The sequence below is a fragment of the Aythya ferina genome (assembly GCF_964211825.1).
Source record: "Aythya ferina genome assembly, chromosome: Z".
NCBI lineage: Eukaryota > Metazoa > Chordata > Aves > Anseriformes > Anatidae > Aythya > Aythya ferina.
The window spans coordinates 24,836,185-24,853,740 of NC_140299.1; the positions used below are offsets into that span (position 1 = coordinate 24,836,185).

Sequence of the window (17,556 nt, forward strand, 5' to 3'; positions counted from 1 at the left end):
AGCATTCCCTTCTCAGCTTCCCTAAAAGCCTGAGCTTTGTTACTGTTTTAGCATTGTTACTTACACTGAAACATAAATATCATTTCAACTCACACAAGACAGTGATTCTCAACCTAAAGAGCACAGAAATCTACAGGGCATATTTTGCTACCACCAACCTAAGTCCTTTCTTAGGCACTTCTCACAAGTGCCACTATGATTTTCAAATATTAGAATCGGGATTACCCTCGTAAAACTGCTCAAGATGGATAATCTTTGCAGCAAAGATAGAACATGGCACAGCAGCAAATCAAAGCCTCCAGAAACCATCTGGATGTTTTTGCTGTGTGTTTTGAGTGCTGCTTAGAGCAGTTTCTAACCTTACTCTAATAGACATGATAATCCTACAAGCCTAACATTCACGGACACTGCTTTCCTACTTCTGTTCATTAGAGGCAATCACTTCCACTGTCTCTTCTCCTATTCCAATTCCATGCATTTATACATGCACAATATACCCTTCTCTTGTACACAAAGGTGGTAAGAGAAGACAGGTGACCACCACAGTGTTATAAGTCTATCATCAGGTATCAAAAATCATTCACGTAAATGCTTATCACTTTGGAATAAATAATTACAAGAAACAGAAAGGAAGGTAAGGGAAGTATTGTCTAAAGGCATGATTACTATTGCACTCGTAGTTGACTACACACTTCACTGAAAAGCCTTGCACAAAAAAATCTGCCAAAAACTTTTCTTTCTCTGCAGAAAGCAAGCTGCTCGTTCAACAGACAGTTTTAATGAGTTTGGTAACATTTCAGGTTATTCACATGAACGTAGCACCTATTTACTGTATCTGAACACTGAGTCCAAGATTTCCCTCCCATACTTCAATTTTTTTTCTTTGAGTGAACATCTGTAATGAGCCATTAGAATTTCTTTTACATGTACTGCTGACTGTCTGAAGGCAGATGACCTCAACCATATACTTCAGTTTTCCTTTTCCCACACAGCCACATGTTGAAAAACATGAACAATAAAACAAGTCCAAGCATCTCTGTAATTTTTTTAAACAAAATGTACTGTCTTTATGACCTATGGTATGTTCAAAGCAATTTTGAAAAATTTCAGGCTAAAAAAAAAAATACAATTTGTGATATTGTGAGTTAGGAAAAAAATCTGGACTTATTTGATATTGCTGCTTGTTGTAAATATGCTGCCTTTAAGAGCTGATCCAAGACATGCTTGAAAAAAGGGTGTTTTCAACACAGAACTATAACAGTATATGAAGCCATAGCACAGCACTACAAAGATTTTAATAGAAACATTCACTATCAGCACATCCAATATCTTCCATAGGAAGTATAAGCATATGTTTGAAAAACACAGTATTTGATTGCTGGAAGTTATATTGGCAGACACTACTCATCCATACAGTTTGCAGATCTTGCACAAGATCTTCACTATCAGAAGTAACCACTGAGAAGTGTTACAGCACAAATTTTCCATTCCATTCTTTGTATTTTTCTCCCAAAAGCAAAAATGAACACAAAGTAAATAAAAAATACACAAATCAGAAGCAAAAGCCAACTGTGCTTCTATGACATAAATTACTCCTTTTAGTACAATACGACTATTCATAGTCTCTGAACTGTTACTTAAAGTAATGTTTTTCTCACTCTGAACAGAACTTTTAGTCAAATGGAAATCAAAACCAAGATACTTCCTTGGTGTGCCACATCCATATGCTATAAAACTCAGAAAAGCACAAAGCACAGACTACCAGAAGTTTTACTGAATAGGGGAAAAAATGCAGTTTTGTTTTAGCCCCCTTCCAGGAAGAAGGATATTCTGTAAGAGATCAAATTTCACTTAACAAGTCCACAGAATCCTCCGAAGACTTTGGGGGAATACCCATCCTTACAGATTTTCCATTATCTCTAGGTAACCCTTCACATATTTTACAAAGTCAGTTCCAAACTCCAAAAATGATACCCAACAAGTCTTACCTAAAAAGTTTAACAGCATACTTAAGAAATAAATATGCTTACTGTTCTTGAATCAGAGAAAGGATTGTACTCATCTAGTCCTGGGGGAACATTTCTTGTGACTTGTGTAACAGAAGGATCCTAGAAGAGAAAACAGTTCTGTAAATGTATGGACATGTATATAAGCAACCAGCCAACACTGAAATCATTATATCATAGAAAACTCAGCTTTTGTTTTAATCTAAAAAAAATAAGTTTGTTTCATCAAGAAAGTCTGTAAGTATCCACCTCTTCCTCTGTGCCTGAAGTGGCATCATTCCACTCCAAGCTTCTTAAAAGTCTGGATTAATACACAAACTTCATCTACTATACATTTATAAGGAAGAAAGTTCTCAACAGAGAAGGGAAAAAAACTGTACACTGTTATTTTGACCACTGGTCTTCACAACTATACACCCAACAAACACCACTACAGAAGAGCAAACTTGCTTTAACTTTTAGTATTCCCTATCCAGAAGTCCTTTGGGAACAGGGAAAGCATTTCAAAAAGAGAAGCCAAGGAAACAATGCCCCACAATGCTAAAAAGTAACTCTGCTTGAGCTTCTGCCTAAACTGGTAAGATGAAGAAGAACGTACAATTTGTCCCTCCAATGAACTATACAAGAAGGAACGCTCTTTAAGGTTTAGCTTGAAAAAGCAACTTCAGGAGTTAAATATTTCTGCGGTAGGGGTAGGTAGGCTTGGTTCTGTAGAAGTACCTGCAGTCATAGAACAGACTAACTTTATACAAACAAAAATTGTACTTATTCCATGTGGTGCCTGGTTCCACATACGTAATTTCTGTGGTTCGGGTTAAGGTTCTCTGTATCTTCAGAACAGAAGAATGAATGAGCAGAGAGATTTATTTCTTTTTAATTATGAAATCCACTTAGTCTGTAAGGGTTAGTTAAATTATGTTTATAGAAATATAGAAAAGTGGGTAATATTTCATATGTATAGAAAATATACAGAGTATCTTTCTGGAGAACAAGTCCTACGAGGAGCGGCTGAGGGAGCTGGGCTTGTTCAGCCTGGAGAAGAGGAGGCTCAGGGGCGACCTTATCGCTCTCTATAGGTACCTCAAGGGAGGCTGTAGAGAGGTGGGGGTTGGCCTGTTCTCCCACGTGCCTGGTGACAGGACGAGGGGGAATGGGCTAAAGTTGAGCCAGGGGAGTTTTAGGTTAGATGTTAGGAAGAACTTCTTTACTGAAAGGGTTGTGAGGCATTGGAACAGGCTGCCCAGGGAAGTGGTGGAGTCACCATCCCTGGAAGTCTTCAAAAGACGTTTAGATGTAGAGCTTAGGGATATGGTTTAGTGGGGACTGCTAGCGTTAGGTCAGAGGTTGGACTCGATGATCTTGAGGTCTCTTCCAACCTAGAAATTCTGTGATTCTGTGATCTTTAGATACACTATTTGCTTATTTGCAACATGCACAGATACAATATTTTCATGATTTCCATAGTTTTCTTATGTGAAGGCCAGGAACTTCACCAGATTGCCACAACTTCTCCAACATGATGGCCAGTGACTTAGCAGCTACATCCACTCACTCATCCAGGACCTAGAGATACATCTGATCAGGTCGCATGGACTTGTGCACCTTCAGGTTCCTGAGGTGGTCTCGAACCTGATTTTCTCCTACACTGGACAGTTCTTCATTCTCCCAGTCCCGTGTGGCTGGTGCTCTTGCTGGTGAAGACTGAGGCAAAGAGAGTCACTGAGTACCTCAGCCTTCTCCACATCCTGGATAGCCAGGTCTCCCTTTTGCTTCCAGAGAGGGCCCACAACTTCCCTAGTCTTCCTTTTACCACTGATATACATACAGAAGCCTTTGTTGTTGCCCTTTGTATTCCCTGGCCAAATTTAATTTTAAAAGGGCTTTGGCTTTCCTAATCTGATCCCTGGCTGCCTGAACAATTTCTCTGTACTCCTCCCAGGCTATCTGTCCTCACTTCCACCCTCTTTAGGCCTCCTTGTTCTTTTTGAGTTTGGCTAGGAGCTCCTTTTTCACCCATGCAGGCCTCCTAGTATTTTTGTCCAACTTCCTCTTTGTTGATATGCATCGCTCCTGAGTTTGCAGGTGGAAATCCTTGAATATTAGCCAGCTTTCTTAGGCCCCTCTTGTCTCCAGGGCTTTGTCCCATGGTACTCTACCAAGAAGATGCCAGGAGAGCTGATTTTGGCCTCTTCAGAAGTCGAGGGTAGCGAGCTGACTGTGCTCCCTGCTTGCTGCCCTCAGGATCCTGAAATGCACCGTGTTATGGTCACTGCAGCCAACGCTGCCCTTGAGCTTCACATTCCCCACCAGCCCCTCCTTGTTGGTGAAAAGGAGGTCCAGCACAGCACCTCTCCTTGTTAGCTCCTCTATCACTAGAAGGTGTCATCAGTGCAATGCAGGAGCTCCTGGAATTGCACTGGTGACACTGCAACAGGAATGTCCTGGACTGCCCGTGCCCTGCTGTGCTGTCCCTGCAAGAGTTACCAGGGTGGCTGATGTCCTCCATACAAACCAGGGCTTGTGAATGTGAGGCTGCTGCTGTCTGTCTACATGTATAGAGGGCCTCATCAGCTTGGTCTTCCTGGTCAGGTGGCCTGCCGCAGACCCCCACTACAATGTCCCCTGTCCCAGCCCTCCCTGTAATGCTGACCCACAAGCTGTCAGCTCCTCACCCATCCCCAGCACTCCAGCTTCTCACCGACACAGTCCCCTTCCTCCTCTCCCCTGCCTGTCCTTCCTGAAGGGCCTGCATCCTTCTCTTACAACACTCCAGTCACAGGGGCATTCCCACCACATCTCTGGACTGCCATGACACCAAATCCAGCAAATGAGAGCAAATATTTCACAAGCTGTAGCCACAAATTTATTAAAATGTAAGGCAATTTAAAAACTTCGGCTATTAAAATGCTCGAGGCAAGGAGAACATTGCTTCAAAAATCTAAAAACTTTGTTGCACATTTCAATTGTATTCATGTGCATATGCACACATGAAAACTAGCCTTTCTGCTTATATAAAATGCTACCACTCTTGGCTAAAGCACACATTTAGCTGGCAAGCAGTATTTTAAAAGTGACTGAACGCAAATCAACCTCTCTTTAAATGGATACAAAGCAAAGTTAAATGCATTTAAAAATCAGCTTTCCTGTATTTGACTTACACAATAATACGTGATTTCAACAAAGCAACCTTGGTGACAGTCTCTCCAATAAGTTAGCCATATTTTCCATTTCCATCCTAGACTTGAATGCACTGGTTAAACTAAAACCTCATTAGGTTTTACATAGACTGACAGAGTATCTTCTTCTAACATATCCTTTATCGAAGGACTGGCATAAAATACTGTGCAGATGAACAATAAAAATAAGAGAAAGCTCAGGGGGGGGAGGGTAATATTTGCTCTCTAAATTTGACTACAAATCATTTGAAACATTCAATTGAAAAATCATAATAAATAAGAGAAAAAACGAAATCTGACACTTGAATTGGGCACTAATTACTAGAGTTGCTCATATAAGATCAGTAAAGATGAATCTTTTATAACAAAGTTAATACAAATAAGACAGTTGCATAATTCAAAACACAGGACTGTAAGAAGTCTTATACATCTGAAAACTTTTACCTTACTGTGGTGGTGTATCTTTCCCAAGCAAGCAACTGAGCCCCTTCCCAGTTGCTCACCCCCTCTCCAGTGGGATGGGGAAGAGAACCAGATGGGCAAAAACAAGTAGAACAATTAATGCGTGGGTGTTGAGAAAAAGACAGTTTAAGTGGAGGACAGGACAGGGTGGGCATAAGCGGGAGGAATAACAAAACACACAAGTGATACCAGGGCAATTACTCACCATCTTCCACCAGCAGACTGATGCCCAGCCAGTTATTTTGGATTCCTCTCCCCATATTATTACTGAGCATAACATGCAAAGAATACCAATTTGGTAAAGAAAGGTCATATGTCCCAGCTGTGTCTCCTCCCAGACTCTTGCTCACCCAGGCTACTCTCAGGGGCAAAAGCAGAGTGAGAAACAGAGCAGGCCATCATGGTGTGCAAGCACTGTTCAGCAATAGCTGAAACACTGGCACACTATCAACAGTGTTCTGGTCAAAAAAATAAAATAGCACCATGGAAGTAACTATGAAAAGTAACTCCATCTTAGCCAGACCTAGTACACTTATTCTAGCCTCTAAACTACAGCGTGAATTAGGATAGAATAAAATGCTCTAATGTTTATTCATGCTTTCTGAATTTTCTTCCACACATTCTCTCAAATAATTGCCTCTTACATACTTAAAAATGTTCTACTGTAGACACATATGAAACTATTGATAGCTAACCACCGGCCATAAAGGGTCAAAAATTATTAAAACTCAAATAGCAGTTAGAACTTGGTTGCTTAAAAAGCAAATTTCAGACTCCTGTGCTTCGTTGATGCAGTACTAATCAAGTAACTCAACCCGATTGTGCCCTTGAAGAACAATAAATGCAATTATTTAAATAACTAGAATGTCACAGACTCAAGAGATAACCACTCAACAGCAGCAAATTTCCAAAAAGCAGGAAAGAGTGGTCAAGTCAAATTCAGAAAAGCAGTCTACCTTTGCAAATAGGATATGCAAACAATAATAAATATCTGATAAAAGAAAGACTTTCTTCTCCAAGTGTTTCAGGGAAGAGTTGGGAAAAAAGCTCCTTAAATCTCTTTACATACTACTTGTGACATTCTACATTGACTCAAAAGAATGACAGGAAATTTGTGCTGAGCTAAACAAGCTTACTACATCAAAAGTTTTAGTTTTAGAAGTAAGTCATAGAATTAAATACACATTGTAAGTTACAAAAAGCCCTCTATCAGAAGTCCATTCTCCTTTTGAATTAACAATTGCCGTACTTCTGCCAAATACTGCCATTGTTTGCAAAGTTAGCAGTAGCTCTGAAAAAGAAAAACTTAATGACCTCAAGGACAGCAGCTCCATATAAAAAAAAAAGTTTCACTACGTTGTAAAAAATCTGCAAAAACTATTATAGTTCTATTGAAATACACAAAATGAACACCGTCATGCCAGAAGTGATCAAATTGTGCTCTCATAAAACCTCAGTCTGGACTTTCAGAAGAAGTTCATGGGCTGGTGTCTTCCACAAGTTGGAAGACACAAGTAGAAGTAAAACAGAGCTTACAGTGAAAAAGTGATCTCACAGGTGAGAGAGGCAAGTACTAGCATGGAGAACTGCCTCTCTCCTATACTTACTCACTGAGATCTTCTGCAATGCTAGGAAAACATACCTCTGTGGAAAGAAACAAACTCTTCATAATCTGGACACTCAAATTTAAGCTGCTAGACTCTTATTGTTCTGAACATTTACAATGCAGTGAAGAAGTGATGCCAACAGGAGCTACACTTCATATTTCAAAACACTTCCTAGAATTTTCTAAAAAGATTAGACCTGACATTCCAAAGAACATGCACATTTACTGTGCACCTTTTACCTTCCACTCACTGCATCTCACTTCAAAAACACAGCAAATGCCAACTCATCTAGATGCAGTGAGAAAACTGTGAGACACCCGGACTCATTGCTGCAGAGTAATAAAACATTTAACTTAGCAGTTTATCAAGGTTTGAATAATGAACAATAAACATCTGCAGAATGACATACTCCCAGAGTGACATTTAAATGAGTGCTATCAAATTTGTACATTCCGTGACACACATATCCTTGTGGTTAAAGAGAAAGTACATAGAACCAGAATATTCTACATGAATAACTAAATCTAAGCTGGCATAACTTATTTTTCTATAATCAATATTCCACCTGGATAAACTATTAAAATGCGCTATTTTTTAAGCTATTTGTGTTCATTAATACTAAGAAACAGGAAAAAAAATCCCTAAAGATAGGTTCTGATAAGGAATAGATAATATACAAACCAGCAGTATGACTGGAACCACAAAGCATCCAGAGACCTTAATCACTTATCCTGCATGATTTCAGTGATAAAAAATTGGGTTACTCCCAGAAAATGCGTAAGATTTGGAGTTTCTGGGACCAACTTTAAATACCTGATGTCAGCCACTAAACTGGGCAACTACAGAATGCCTGGTCCAACCCCAGACTGAGAAGACCATGTCCTGGTGGACTAGTATTTCTGCCCCAAAACAGACCTGCCCTTCCACTAACTCCTTGCCACAACCCAGTTTTCCTCAGCCACCCAGCCAGCGCCTGCCCCTTACAGTATAGAACCCTGCAATTCATCTTGCTTACTCAGATTCTTGTTTCTTCTTTTTGCTTCATACCTCTTTCTCCAGTCTTACCTCACTGAAGCTCCTGCCGGTCCAGCACCTTGAGCTTCTGACCTTTTGTTTAACTGTTACTCATAGCAATCAGGGAGCAGAATTTAAGAACAGTGCACTGTTCATACCCAGATACCACAGCCATTGGTGGTGCATTACAGTCACACAGATGACATCTCAGTCACACATTTCAGATGACATATTCAAGATCTGAATTATTCGACAAGACTGGAGTTTTAAGAAATCAGCACAACCTATTTGACTGTTTTCCATCTTAACTTTCATTGTACCTCATTCTTCTAGTCTCTATCCCGCAACATCCACCTCAAAAGCAAAAATTAGAATCACTTTACTTGAAAGTCAAGAAGCACCCCAGTATTTACATCAAGAATGGAGAAATCAGAAAAAAAAGTAAAAGCAAATAAACCCACAACACATCTCACATTGGCAATGGCAAGAGCACTTATAGAACTGTTAAGAATGTGCCCTGTTCTAGGTTAACAAATTACTCTCATATCATTCAGGCACAGATAAAATTAACTGATATCCAGTTAACACAGAGGGTATATAAAGCCAACTAATGGTAAGTTAAGGGGAAAAAAGAAAAAGTAAGGAATGTAGCCTGAGCCACCCCCCACCCTTAGCCAGGGAGCATGTGGCTGAAATGGTGCAGAACAATCCATTCCATGCAAGTTTTTATTGCTTTAAAAAAAATCAAATTAAAGGGAACAGAGACCTCTGTTGTCTAGGAGACCAAAACTAGTCATCAGCTAACAGTTTTCATTAATACAGAACAGATTAACAAATTAAAGACTAAAGAACTAGATAAATCTGTAATGACTCTTTGTATTACTGTTCACTGGGAATCGCTCCAGCATTGTTCCACCACGACTAAGATGGTTTATAGCACACATGGCACGAAAATGTTCTGAACAATGCCACCAGCAAAGTTTACATTGTTACCTGTGACTTGCATTTCTTTCAAGCTGGTCAGCTGAGAAATTGAATCCTCTACCCTTTAAGGTGTCCTTCAATTTGTTAAAAAACAGGCTGAACTACAATGTAATAAATTTGAGGAAGTGTTCTTCAGCTTCCTTTTCCCCCCCCTTAATGGAACTAAATGAGTGACATCATTGATGTTAAGCAAATGTACACGTAATGTTTAATTTAGTTCAGTATGGTTTGCTTCCAAGGAAGTAGAAACAGAGGTCAAGAAACATAGTTAATAAACACTCACTCAAAACACCGATTTGGATAGGGATTCTAATGGTTTTACAGCACATCAGCAACTGAAAATAAGAATTCCAAATTAAAATTGCATAGCCTAAATAGAGAAAAAATAGAGAAAAAGAGGAAAATAGAGAAAAAACTGCAGGAAACAACAGGGATAAATGCATAAAATACTTGTATTATGAAAAGAACAGGGGCAGGAAAGGCAACTACTTCAAAAACAGGATAGCAAGATAATTCTTAACACCAGTTGACAAGGACAAGTAAACAAGACAACTAAATATCTTTCAAGACTCAGATCACGTTACCAGGAGTGTCCTACATCAAAAGAATATACTAATTATGTTGTTTGGGAACAGATAACACTGGATTTGCACGTGACAGGTTTTTATCAGCTTTTCAATTTACATAGGAATCATGGGGCAGCATGAAAAAAATACCTGTGTAAACTGACAGAAGTATGCCTGGTTAGACTTGGTAAAAAAAAAAAAAAAAAGATTAAGGAAAAACAATCCACTATGAACATACAAGTGGATTTTCAAAGAGGATTAATTATTTTTGGTGAATGAAGTCAGAACAAGAAAATATAGAAAGCAATTAATTGGAAAAATAGCTTCTTAAGTACAGCTGAGGGAAGAATATGAGGGAGGAATAAGCTGTTGCAGGCAATTCTACAAGTCTTCATTTTTGGCCTTTGCTCAGCTTAAGTCCAAGGAAGAATGATCTCTCAATGACAAGAGTGGTTTCAATCCAGGTTGAGAAAACAGCTCCCCTCATCACAAAAACACTTACAAGATGAAGCCTGATTATATCAATCCTATCATCTTCCTTGAAGACATCAGTCACTGGCTACCTTCAGCTCTACCACCATATATAGTTTTTGTCCCTTGCTTCAAGATTCTCACAAATAACTTCATCCTACCCGCTTTAACAGTCACTGACTCTATCTGGCTTTTACTGTGCCAACTTTTACCAACCCATAATCACATTCACCTAGCTATGCATTTTCCCATTTGCTTTTTATGCCTGGAGGGAGGTTCCCAGAGAGCAAAAGAGGCAGAGCCACAGTTTTATCCTCCTAACTATTCAACATGCTCAGCAAAGGTATCTTCAAAAAATGGACTGCATGCAGACTAGAAGCAAGAAATAGAAGTGTAGCAGGACTGAATCCAAACTGGTAAATGCATGCTAAGGAAGTCATGAGATTAGATCCATAAATCTAGCAAAGTCAATCTTTACCTGCTAGGATTTCTTACCTGTAATTCTCCTACTAAAAGGCTGCTCCAGTATTTCAGTCCCAAAGATAAGAACCCCTCTTCTCCAAGCCTTGGTCTAAATTTACAACTGATGAGTTACACCTATCTTTAAGTATGATATAAACTTCCACAACAGTTTAGTTCCATCTCTCATCACTGTGTCCCCAATGAAATAACCTTATAGCTTGTGTTTTGCTGCATGAAAAGGATAAACTCTTTTAATTTCAAGATAGGCTCTCTGTTTATTATCACAAATTATTTCCTATACTGCATATTAGCCTTTTCTAAATGTGAATAATAACTAATTATACACATCCTGCTAAGAATTTGTCTAGTTTTGTTTGACAGCAACAGTTGCACTTCCTGCTTGCTCTCTGTGGAGTCCTTCCTTAGATGACACCAGAAAGTTAAACAACAAAGCAACAAAAAATGACTGGAACTTACGTTCATTGGCCTGAGGTTTTCCTGACACCTTGATCAAACAGAACACAAACCACACCACTCCTCATAAAGGAATGAGCTCCCAAGAGCAATCAAAGCTGCTGCTGTTTCAGTTAAAACTCTCTATGATATACTTCACTTTCGATGTGTCCTCCTGAGCATTCTTGGGGAGATTTCCAACAAAGTTTACCTTCTGACAACAAAATAGGAAGATAACTATAGTTGGCCAGCAATGGGTATCAAAGCTTTTTTTCCTACTGTGTTAACTGTTGGTTCCCAGCTTTTAAATTAAGAACTGAGACTTGGAAAACAATATAGCCTGCACATGAAAAGAGTGTCTTTCAGACCCGTAACAGCATCTACATTCAACCAGATTAAACCTCTAAAATTGCAGTCTGCACGTGTTCAGTAAAGATTCAGTATAAATCAAACAAAAACTCCCCGAAGACTTCCTTCCTGCTCATGCCACAACAAGCTGCACACAGACAAGCTTTGAGAAGATATTCGTGTTTTGATGCAGTATCAAACATTGTTGGTTATTCATGCTTTATTTCTCCCTTCATCATTGTCAACTCCAGGAAGATTAAAAAGTGACATGAATTTCACAAACAGCAATTTAATTGAGATTTGCATACTTTTCTATCCTAGTTTTACATTAATAGTACGAACAGTTTATATTTAACAATACATGTATAAAGGAAGCCTTAATGCCTTGCAGCAACAATATATATTTTAATCTATGATTAAAAACCACTTACTATGAGAAAGAACTGCCTAGAAGGTAATGCTTGGAGGAATTAATGGCAAGTACAGATATGGTCTTTATTTTGCCACTAATAAAGCTGAGTAACTACCAGAACAGTTCTTTCACTATTTCAAGTTTAACATCTCAATCACTGATCAGCCACTGCGCCCTTACCTCCACCCTCCCTCCCCCCACAAATGGCATTAAGAGGTTTCCACTATAGGACCGCCAGAACACAAATATTAAATAGGATACTGCAAAAGTAGCCAGCTGGGATTTCTTACACTTGGCTCTCAAGCAGTGCTCATTGTAGGCCACAACAGCTGATAGAAGCAGAGCTCTGAATGGTTCTGAGCTACTGAGCAAGCCAAATTCCTGACCTCTGAAACCAAGAAGGCCACAGCAGTCCCATCTTGCAATGAAGTACAGGATGCCTAACAGAGCACTGTGGTGGTTTCACACTGAGGGCTAGCTAAACAACAGAGAAGTTACAATAAAAAAGAGCTCAAGGGTTGAGATACAGGTAGGGAGATTACTGACCGATTACTGTCACAGGCAAAACAGACTCAGCATACGGAGATGAATGGAACATGTTGCCTATTACTAAGAGACTAAAGCAGAGAGAAACTAAAAGTAAACTTGACACCTTTCTAGACATCCATCCACCTTCTGCCTTCTCACCCAAGTGGCACTGGGGAACAGTGTTTGTGATCAGGCCCTGACGCTTCATCTCCACCGCTCCTTCTTGGTCACTCCATGCCCCTGCTCCCCATGGGTCCCTCCCACAGGATGCCATCCTTCCCAAACTGATCCTGCGGGGGCTGCCCACAGGCAGCAGCTCTTCAAGCACTGCTCCCACACGGCTCTGTCCCATGGGGTCCATCCAACCCCCAGGAGCAAACTGCTCCAGCACGGGTCCCCCATGGGCAGCAGCTCCTGACATGTCACCTGTCTCTGCATGGTCCCCTCCCCACAGGCTGCAGCTCTGGCCAACATTCTTCTTCAGAGAGAGTTCTCCATGGGCCGCAGCCTCCTCCAGGCCACATCCACCTGCTCCACCGGGGGCTCCTCCACCCATGGGGGGGCTGCAGCGTGGAGATCTGCTCCATGTGGGACCCATGGGCTGCAGGGGGACAGCCTGCTCCACCAGGGGCCTCTCCCTGCACAGCCCGCAGGGGAACTGCTGCTGCCTGCCTGCAGCACCTCCTGCCCTCCTGCTGCACTCACCTGGGGGCTGCAGGGCTGCTGCTCACTCCTCTCTCCCTGCTGCTGCAGCACAGTATATTTCCCCCCACCCCTTTCTTCAATCTGCTCTCACAGTGACACAAACAATATCACTTCTTGGCTGGGCTCAAGCCAGCAGTGGGTCCCTTTGGAGCCAGCTGAAACTGGCCCTTATCTAACATGGGGCAGCTGCCGGGCACTGCTCACAGAGGCCACCCCTGCAGCACCCTCCTTCCAAAAGCTTGCCACATGAACACAACGCAAGCATCATGTCTCAGCTATTCTCAACACCCCCCCATCCTCAGCTCTGGAAGGATGTTTTTTTTCGTAATGCTGAAGCCTTTCCATATAATGCAAAACTGATACTAATGCAATGCTTTCTAACACTTCACTGAAAATTTGAAAAGTATGCAGCTAGAAGTGACATTTAATAACTATTAAAAAATGTTCCAGTTTTAATAGATTATGGTGCAGTAAAAGCACTGAAGTACCCTCCTGAAATCTATCTACCACATAGGGCAGCTAAAGGACACTTTCAACATCATTATTTTCAGCACTAAATTATGCAGGATTTTGAGGAATTTATAAAATTTGAAATCGTGAAGGGAAACCAGACAATAAAATCAGACAAATTAATTGGGTACATTTCATAATCATCTACAAGAATGAAAACAAAGTTATGCACGTAGGCACACAACTCTCCAAATAATTAAAGTTCTGATCCTTCAAAAATGATTAGGCCTTCCCTACGTTGCTGCAAGTGTCTGTCATTTCAGCTTCACTTGAAAAACAGCAGCAAGGTGCTAACTATATAGATTCTGCTGCTATAAAAGGTGGCATTTGTCAATTCACTGCTACCTTCAGCATCAGACCTTCAGCTTGTACATCCTGCTGAACCAGATAGAAGATTCACTTGTGCTCATGTGAGTCAGATTAAGTGCAATATCCAAATAATCACTGGAACCAGCTCTGTAGTAAAGTTAAGCTCTAACATATACTTAGCTGCAGTGACTCAAGTAATCCTGTGACCTCAGTGGTGGCAACTCAGGCGTCTCATGCCATTTTTAGATATCAGAGCGTTTCAGACATCCACAAAAGAAGGGCGGTCATGACAGAGCAATGAAAGACCCACTCTTTTTGGAACAACAGCTGGAGGTTAGCCAATGTTTGGATACCCAATCCCACCCAAAGTAACTACTTCCATAATTAACATTATATACTTTCAAGTGTTTTCATGATCATGTGCTTCCACACTGTAACTGAACAAGACAGAGGATTCCTCATCCACATTACTTAGTAGTTTTTACTTGAAGGTCACCACTCGCATTTAAACACAAATGTATCTTACTTTTCAGTTCTAACACAATTCCTATTGTATCAAAAACCTGCTCAGAGCTCTGATCATACCAGATGAAGTGATAGAATTCATCACAGAATTGAGTTTTGAACTCCACAGTCACTCAGAAGTAACCACGTCTGGACAATTGCACAAACCTTTTGCAGTCTGTCAGCCAGGCCATAAAGGTCTGTCGAATTCATCTCTTTAATTAAACAAAAATAAATAAATAAAATATTCTCTTAGTTGTAGTATCATTCACTTAAAAAAAAAAAATAAACACAACATGTTTTGTGGTAGTTGAGTTGTGCAGTGGTTTCAGAGTAGATGAAACCTACACTGGATTTCAAGAATGCAGGTTCAGAACCTTTGCACCTGTAGCATCTCCCAAGGTAAGACTACAACCATACTCTATCCTACAACATTAAAAAAAAAAAAAAAAAAAAAAGGCATACCAAGGAGACAACCACACTGGAAGAGGTTTAAGCTGATTTCAGAAATCTACCTACGGTTTGTCAAACAAAATTTATTTCATACCATTTTCATCTCTCCAAGAATAAACTGCCAGAACATCAAGGACACTCAAGCTCCTCCTACGTGGTCAAAACTGTGTCATCACTGAGGACTTGTCTGGTCATCATGGGACTGCTGGATGACTCTAGTTACTTTTGCTGGACCTGATCTTGATGCAAAACTGACTTCCTAGCTTGGCCTGCCCCCTCGCCATGGACTTGCCTGGCACTCTTGACTCCTGGCTGAACGCTGCTGCCATCACCAGACCGGCTTTGCTCGCCTTGTCTGGGTGCGCCGGGGCTCCACTATTTGCCAGTGAGAATGGTACGGGTGAGAATTCATGCTCACAACATATGGCAAGTGCTTCTCATTGAAGGAAACAAAATAGCTTTCATTATTAGACCATTTTCATTTACAATACTTCAGGTTACACCAAATGTATATAATGCTGGTGCATCAAATTACAGCAGGATTACCACATTTTCACCTTTATGGAACATGAGTGCACTTTTTTCAGCACAACTGTAACGTGATCTTTTTAATATTAGAATGCTATGCATCTGTGTGTTTCCTTACCCTTTGTCTTTCAAATTGTAACATCTCTTGGTTTGGTTGGTACACCATCCGGAGGACAGCTATTTATAGAGGAATAATGCAATACCAAAGGCATAACAGCCTTTGGGTTCAGCTTGAGGTTATTTGTTTTTTAACATGGTACTGTTTTAAAATGAGAGGTTAAATAGCTGTCATCTCAAAATCAATGGTATTTCCTGATCAATCTAAGCAAGCAAACACTTGAAGCAAGAATTTCTGTTTTACAAACCAAATTCATTTCCTTCCAGGAGATATGAAACCAGAAATATAATTTATTTTTATGTTTCCAAAAGGATTAATTACCCAAAACAACAGCAAACTATATGTTTGTCCGTGCTCCATCCCTCCTCCCCCCCCCCCCCCGAACACTTTTTTCTCCACTCAACATCAAAAAAGAAACTGCTGAAATTTTTACCAAAAGGCATGTGAAAAGTAATAGGAAACCTCACAAGTAGATCACAGACAACTAGTAAAAATAAAATACTTAAAAGAAAGCAGTATCTGTCTTCAACCTTGGCAACAACTCTTCCATGTGATGCCCCTCCCTCCTTTCTCTGCCATACTGGTTTGTTATTTTACACAGGCACAGGAAGTGGCTGCAAATGTAAGGAAAAAAACTAATCTCTTCATCCATAAAATTATCAAGCACAGACAAATAGTATGAATAAATTTGAATAAAGTGTTCAGACAACATGACTTGGGTTTGTCAGGGTCCATCTGGAAATACTGGTTCTATGTGTAAAGCACCTTAAAACACAGTCAGGCTAAACTGAAATCCAGATGCACATTAATTTCAATGTTGTCATGCCAACAAGATGACAATCAAGGCTTGTCTTACACACAAGGCCTTCTGCCCCTTGAAGTAAATAAGTGGATGAGTAAAGGTATGCAGCGTTACCTTTTGCGGGCAGAAGAATGAGACAGAAGGTAGCAGAGACTGAAAGAAGTGAAAAGAACCTCCCAAGAAAGAAAAAGCATACAGCTTTCCTAAAACTACTCCTGCAAGTAAGAAATCCAGAACTATGTTTAACAGGGAGCTTCAAGGTACAGAGCAGTTGTTTTAGAGTACTTCTATCACGATGCATTGCAGATGAGAAACAAGAGTGTGGATTTTGCCTAACAACAGAAATCTCTCCCTAAAGAGAAGTGGGAATAAGCTGTGGCACTTTAAGCAATGTCCTTAAACTGTATGTATGTATGGTTGAAGCAGGTCCCTAGCTTATGTCTCAAAAACACTACACAGATCAAGTTACCTGGGCCAATGAGCCATGCAAGGGCAACTATACTGTTTCCATCCCTGTTTCCACTTTGGGTATCTGTACATAATAAATTTGCTATGTATTATTTTCATCACTTCCACAAAAAAAAAAAAAAAGGGAGGAAAAGCATCACAGCTTTTGTTGCTGAAGACATATTCTAGAACAATGACACCTTTTGGTGCTTGCTGCCAGGAGGTACTTAAAGAACAGTGCTCAGAGCTGTTGGTGCCTGTCCAAGCTACCGTTGGTGGCAATCTGAGTGCCTGGGCTGCTGCTCCTCCTGAACGCCAGTGCACTCCGTGAAACACGAAGTGAAAACACGGCGACTGGCCTGACGAATACACTTCACTAAATTCTACATCCATAAAAACTGAACTGGCAGACAGACTACAACAAATAAATTAGTCCACAATAACACCCCGTGCCTCCAGCCGCTGCTTGTACAGAAGTACCGCTGAAATGTGACAGCTCAATTTCTACACGGCTTAATTATTCCTGCTGGCAGCCTACACACACTGGTGTGCCTTAAGTCTCGGCGTGATATAAAAACGAAGTACGAAAGAAGTACGATTACCGAAGGAGCTGAAGGAATTAAGACGAACTGGATTCAAAATGGTAAAGGGCAGGTAAGCAGCGGAGGCACGCAAAGGAGGTCAGCTCATC

The 17,556-nt window shown here is 40.5% G+C and overlaps 1 protein-coding gene across 2 annotated transcripts in view; it reads right to left on the minus strand.

Moving 5' to 3' along the window:
* The window catches only part of SCAMP1 (secretory carrier membrane protein 1), a 41,700-nt gene that overhangs the window by 23,535 nt on the left and 609 nt on the right, over positions 1 to 17,556 (minus strand). The window contains exon 2 of one of the 2 annotated variants that reach the window (XM_084505259.1): positions 2,031 to 2,108. In XM_084505259.1, the coding sequence (XP_084361385.1) occupies positions 2,031 to 2,108 (78 nt within the window). Of the gene's footprint in view, positions 1 to 1,988; positions 2,109 to 17,556 lie in introns of those variants that run through there. The other variant, XM_084505261.1, reaches the window with a different exon arrangement.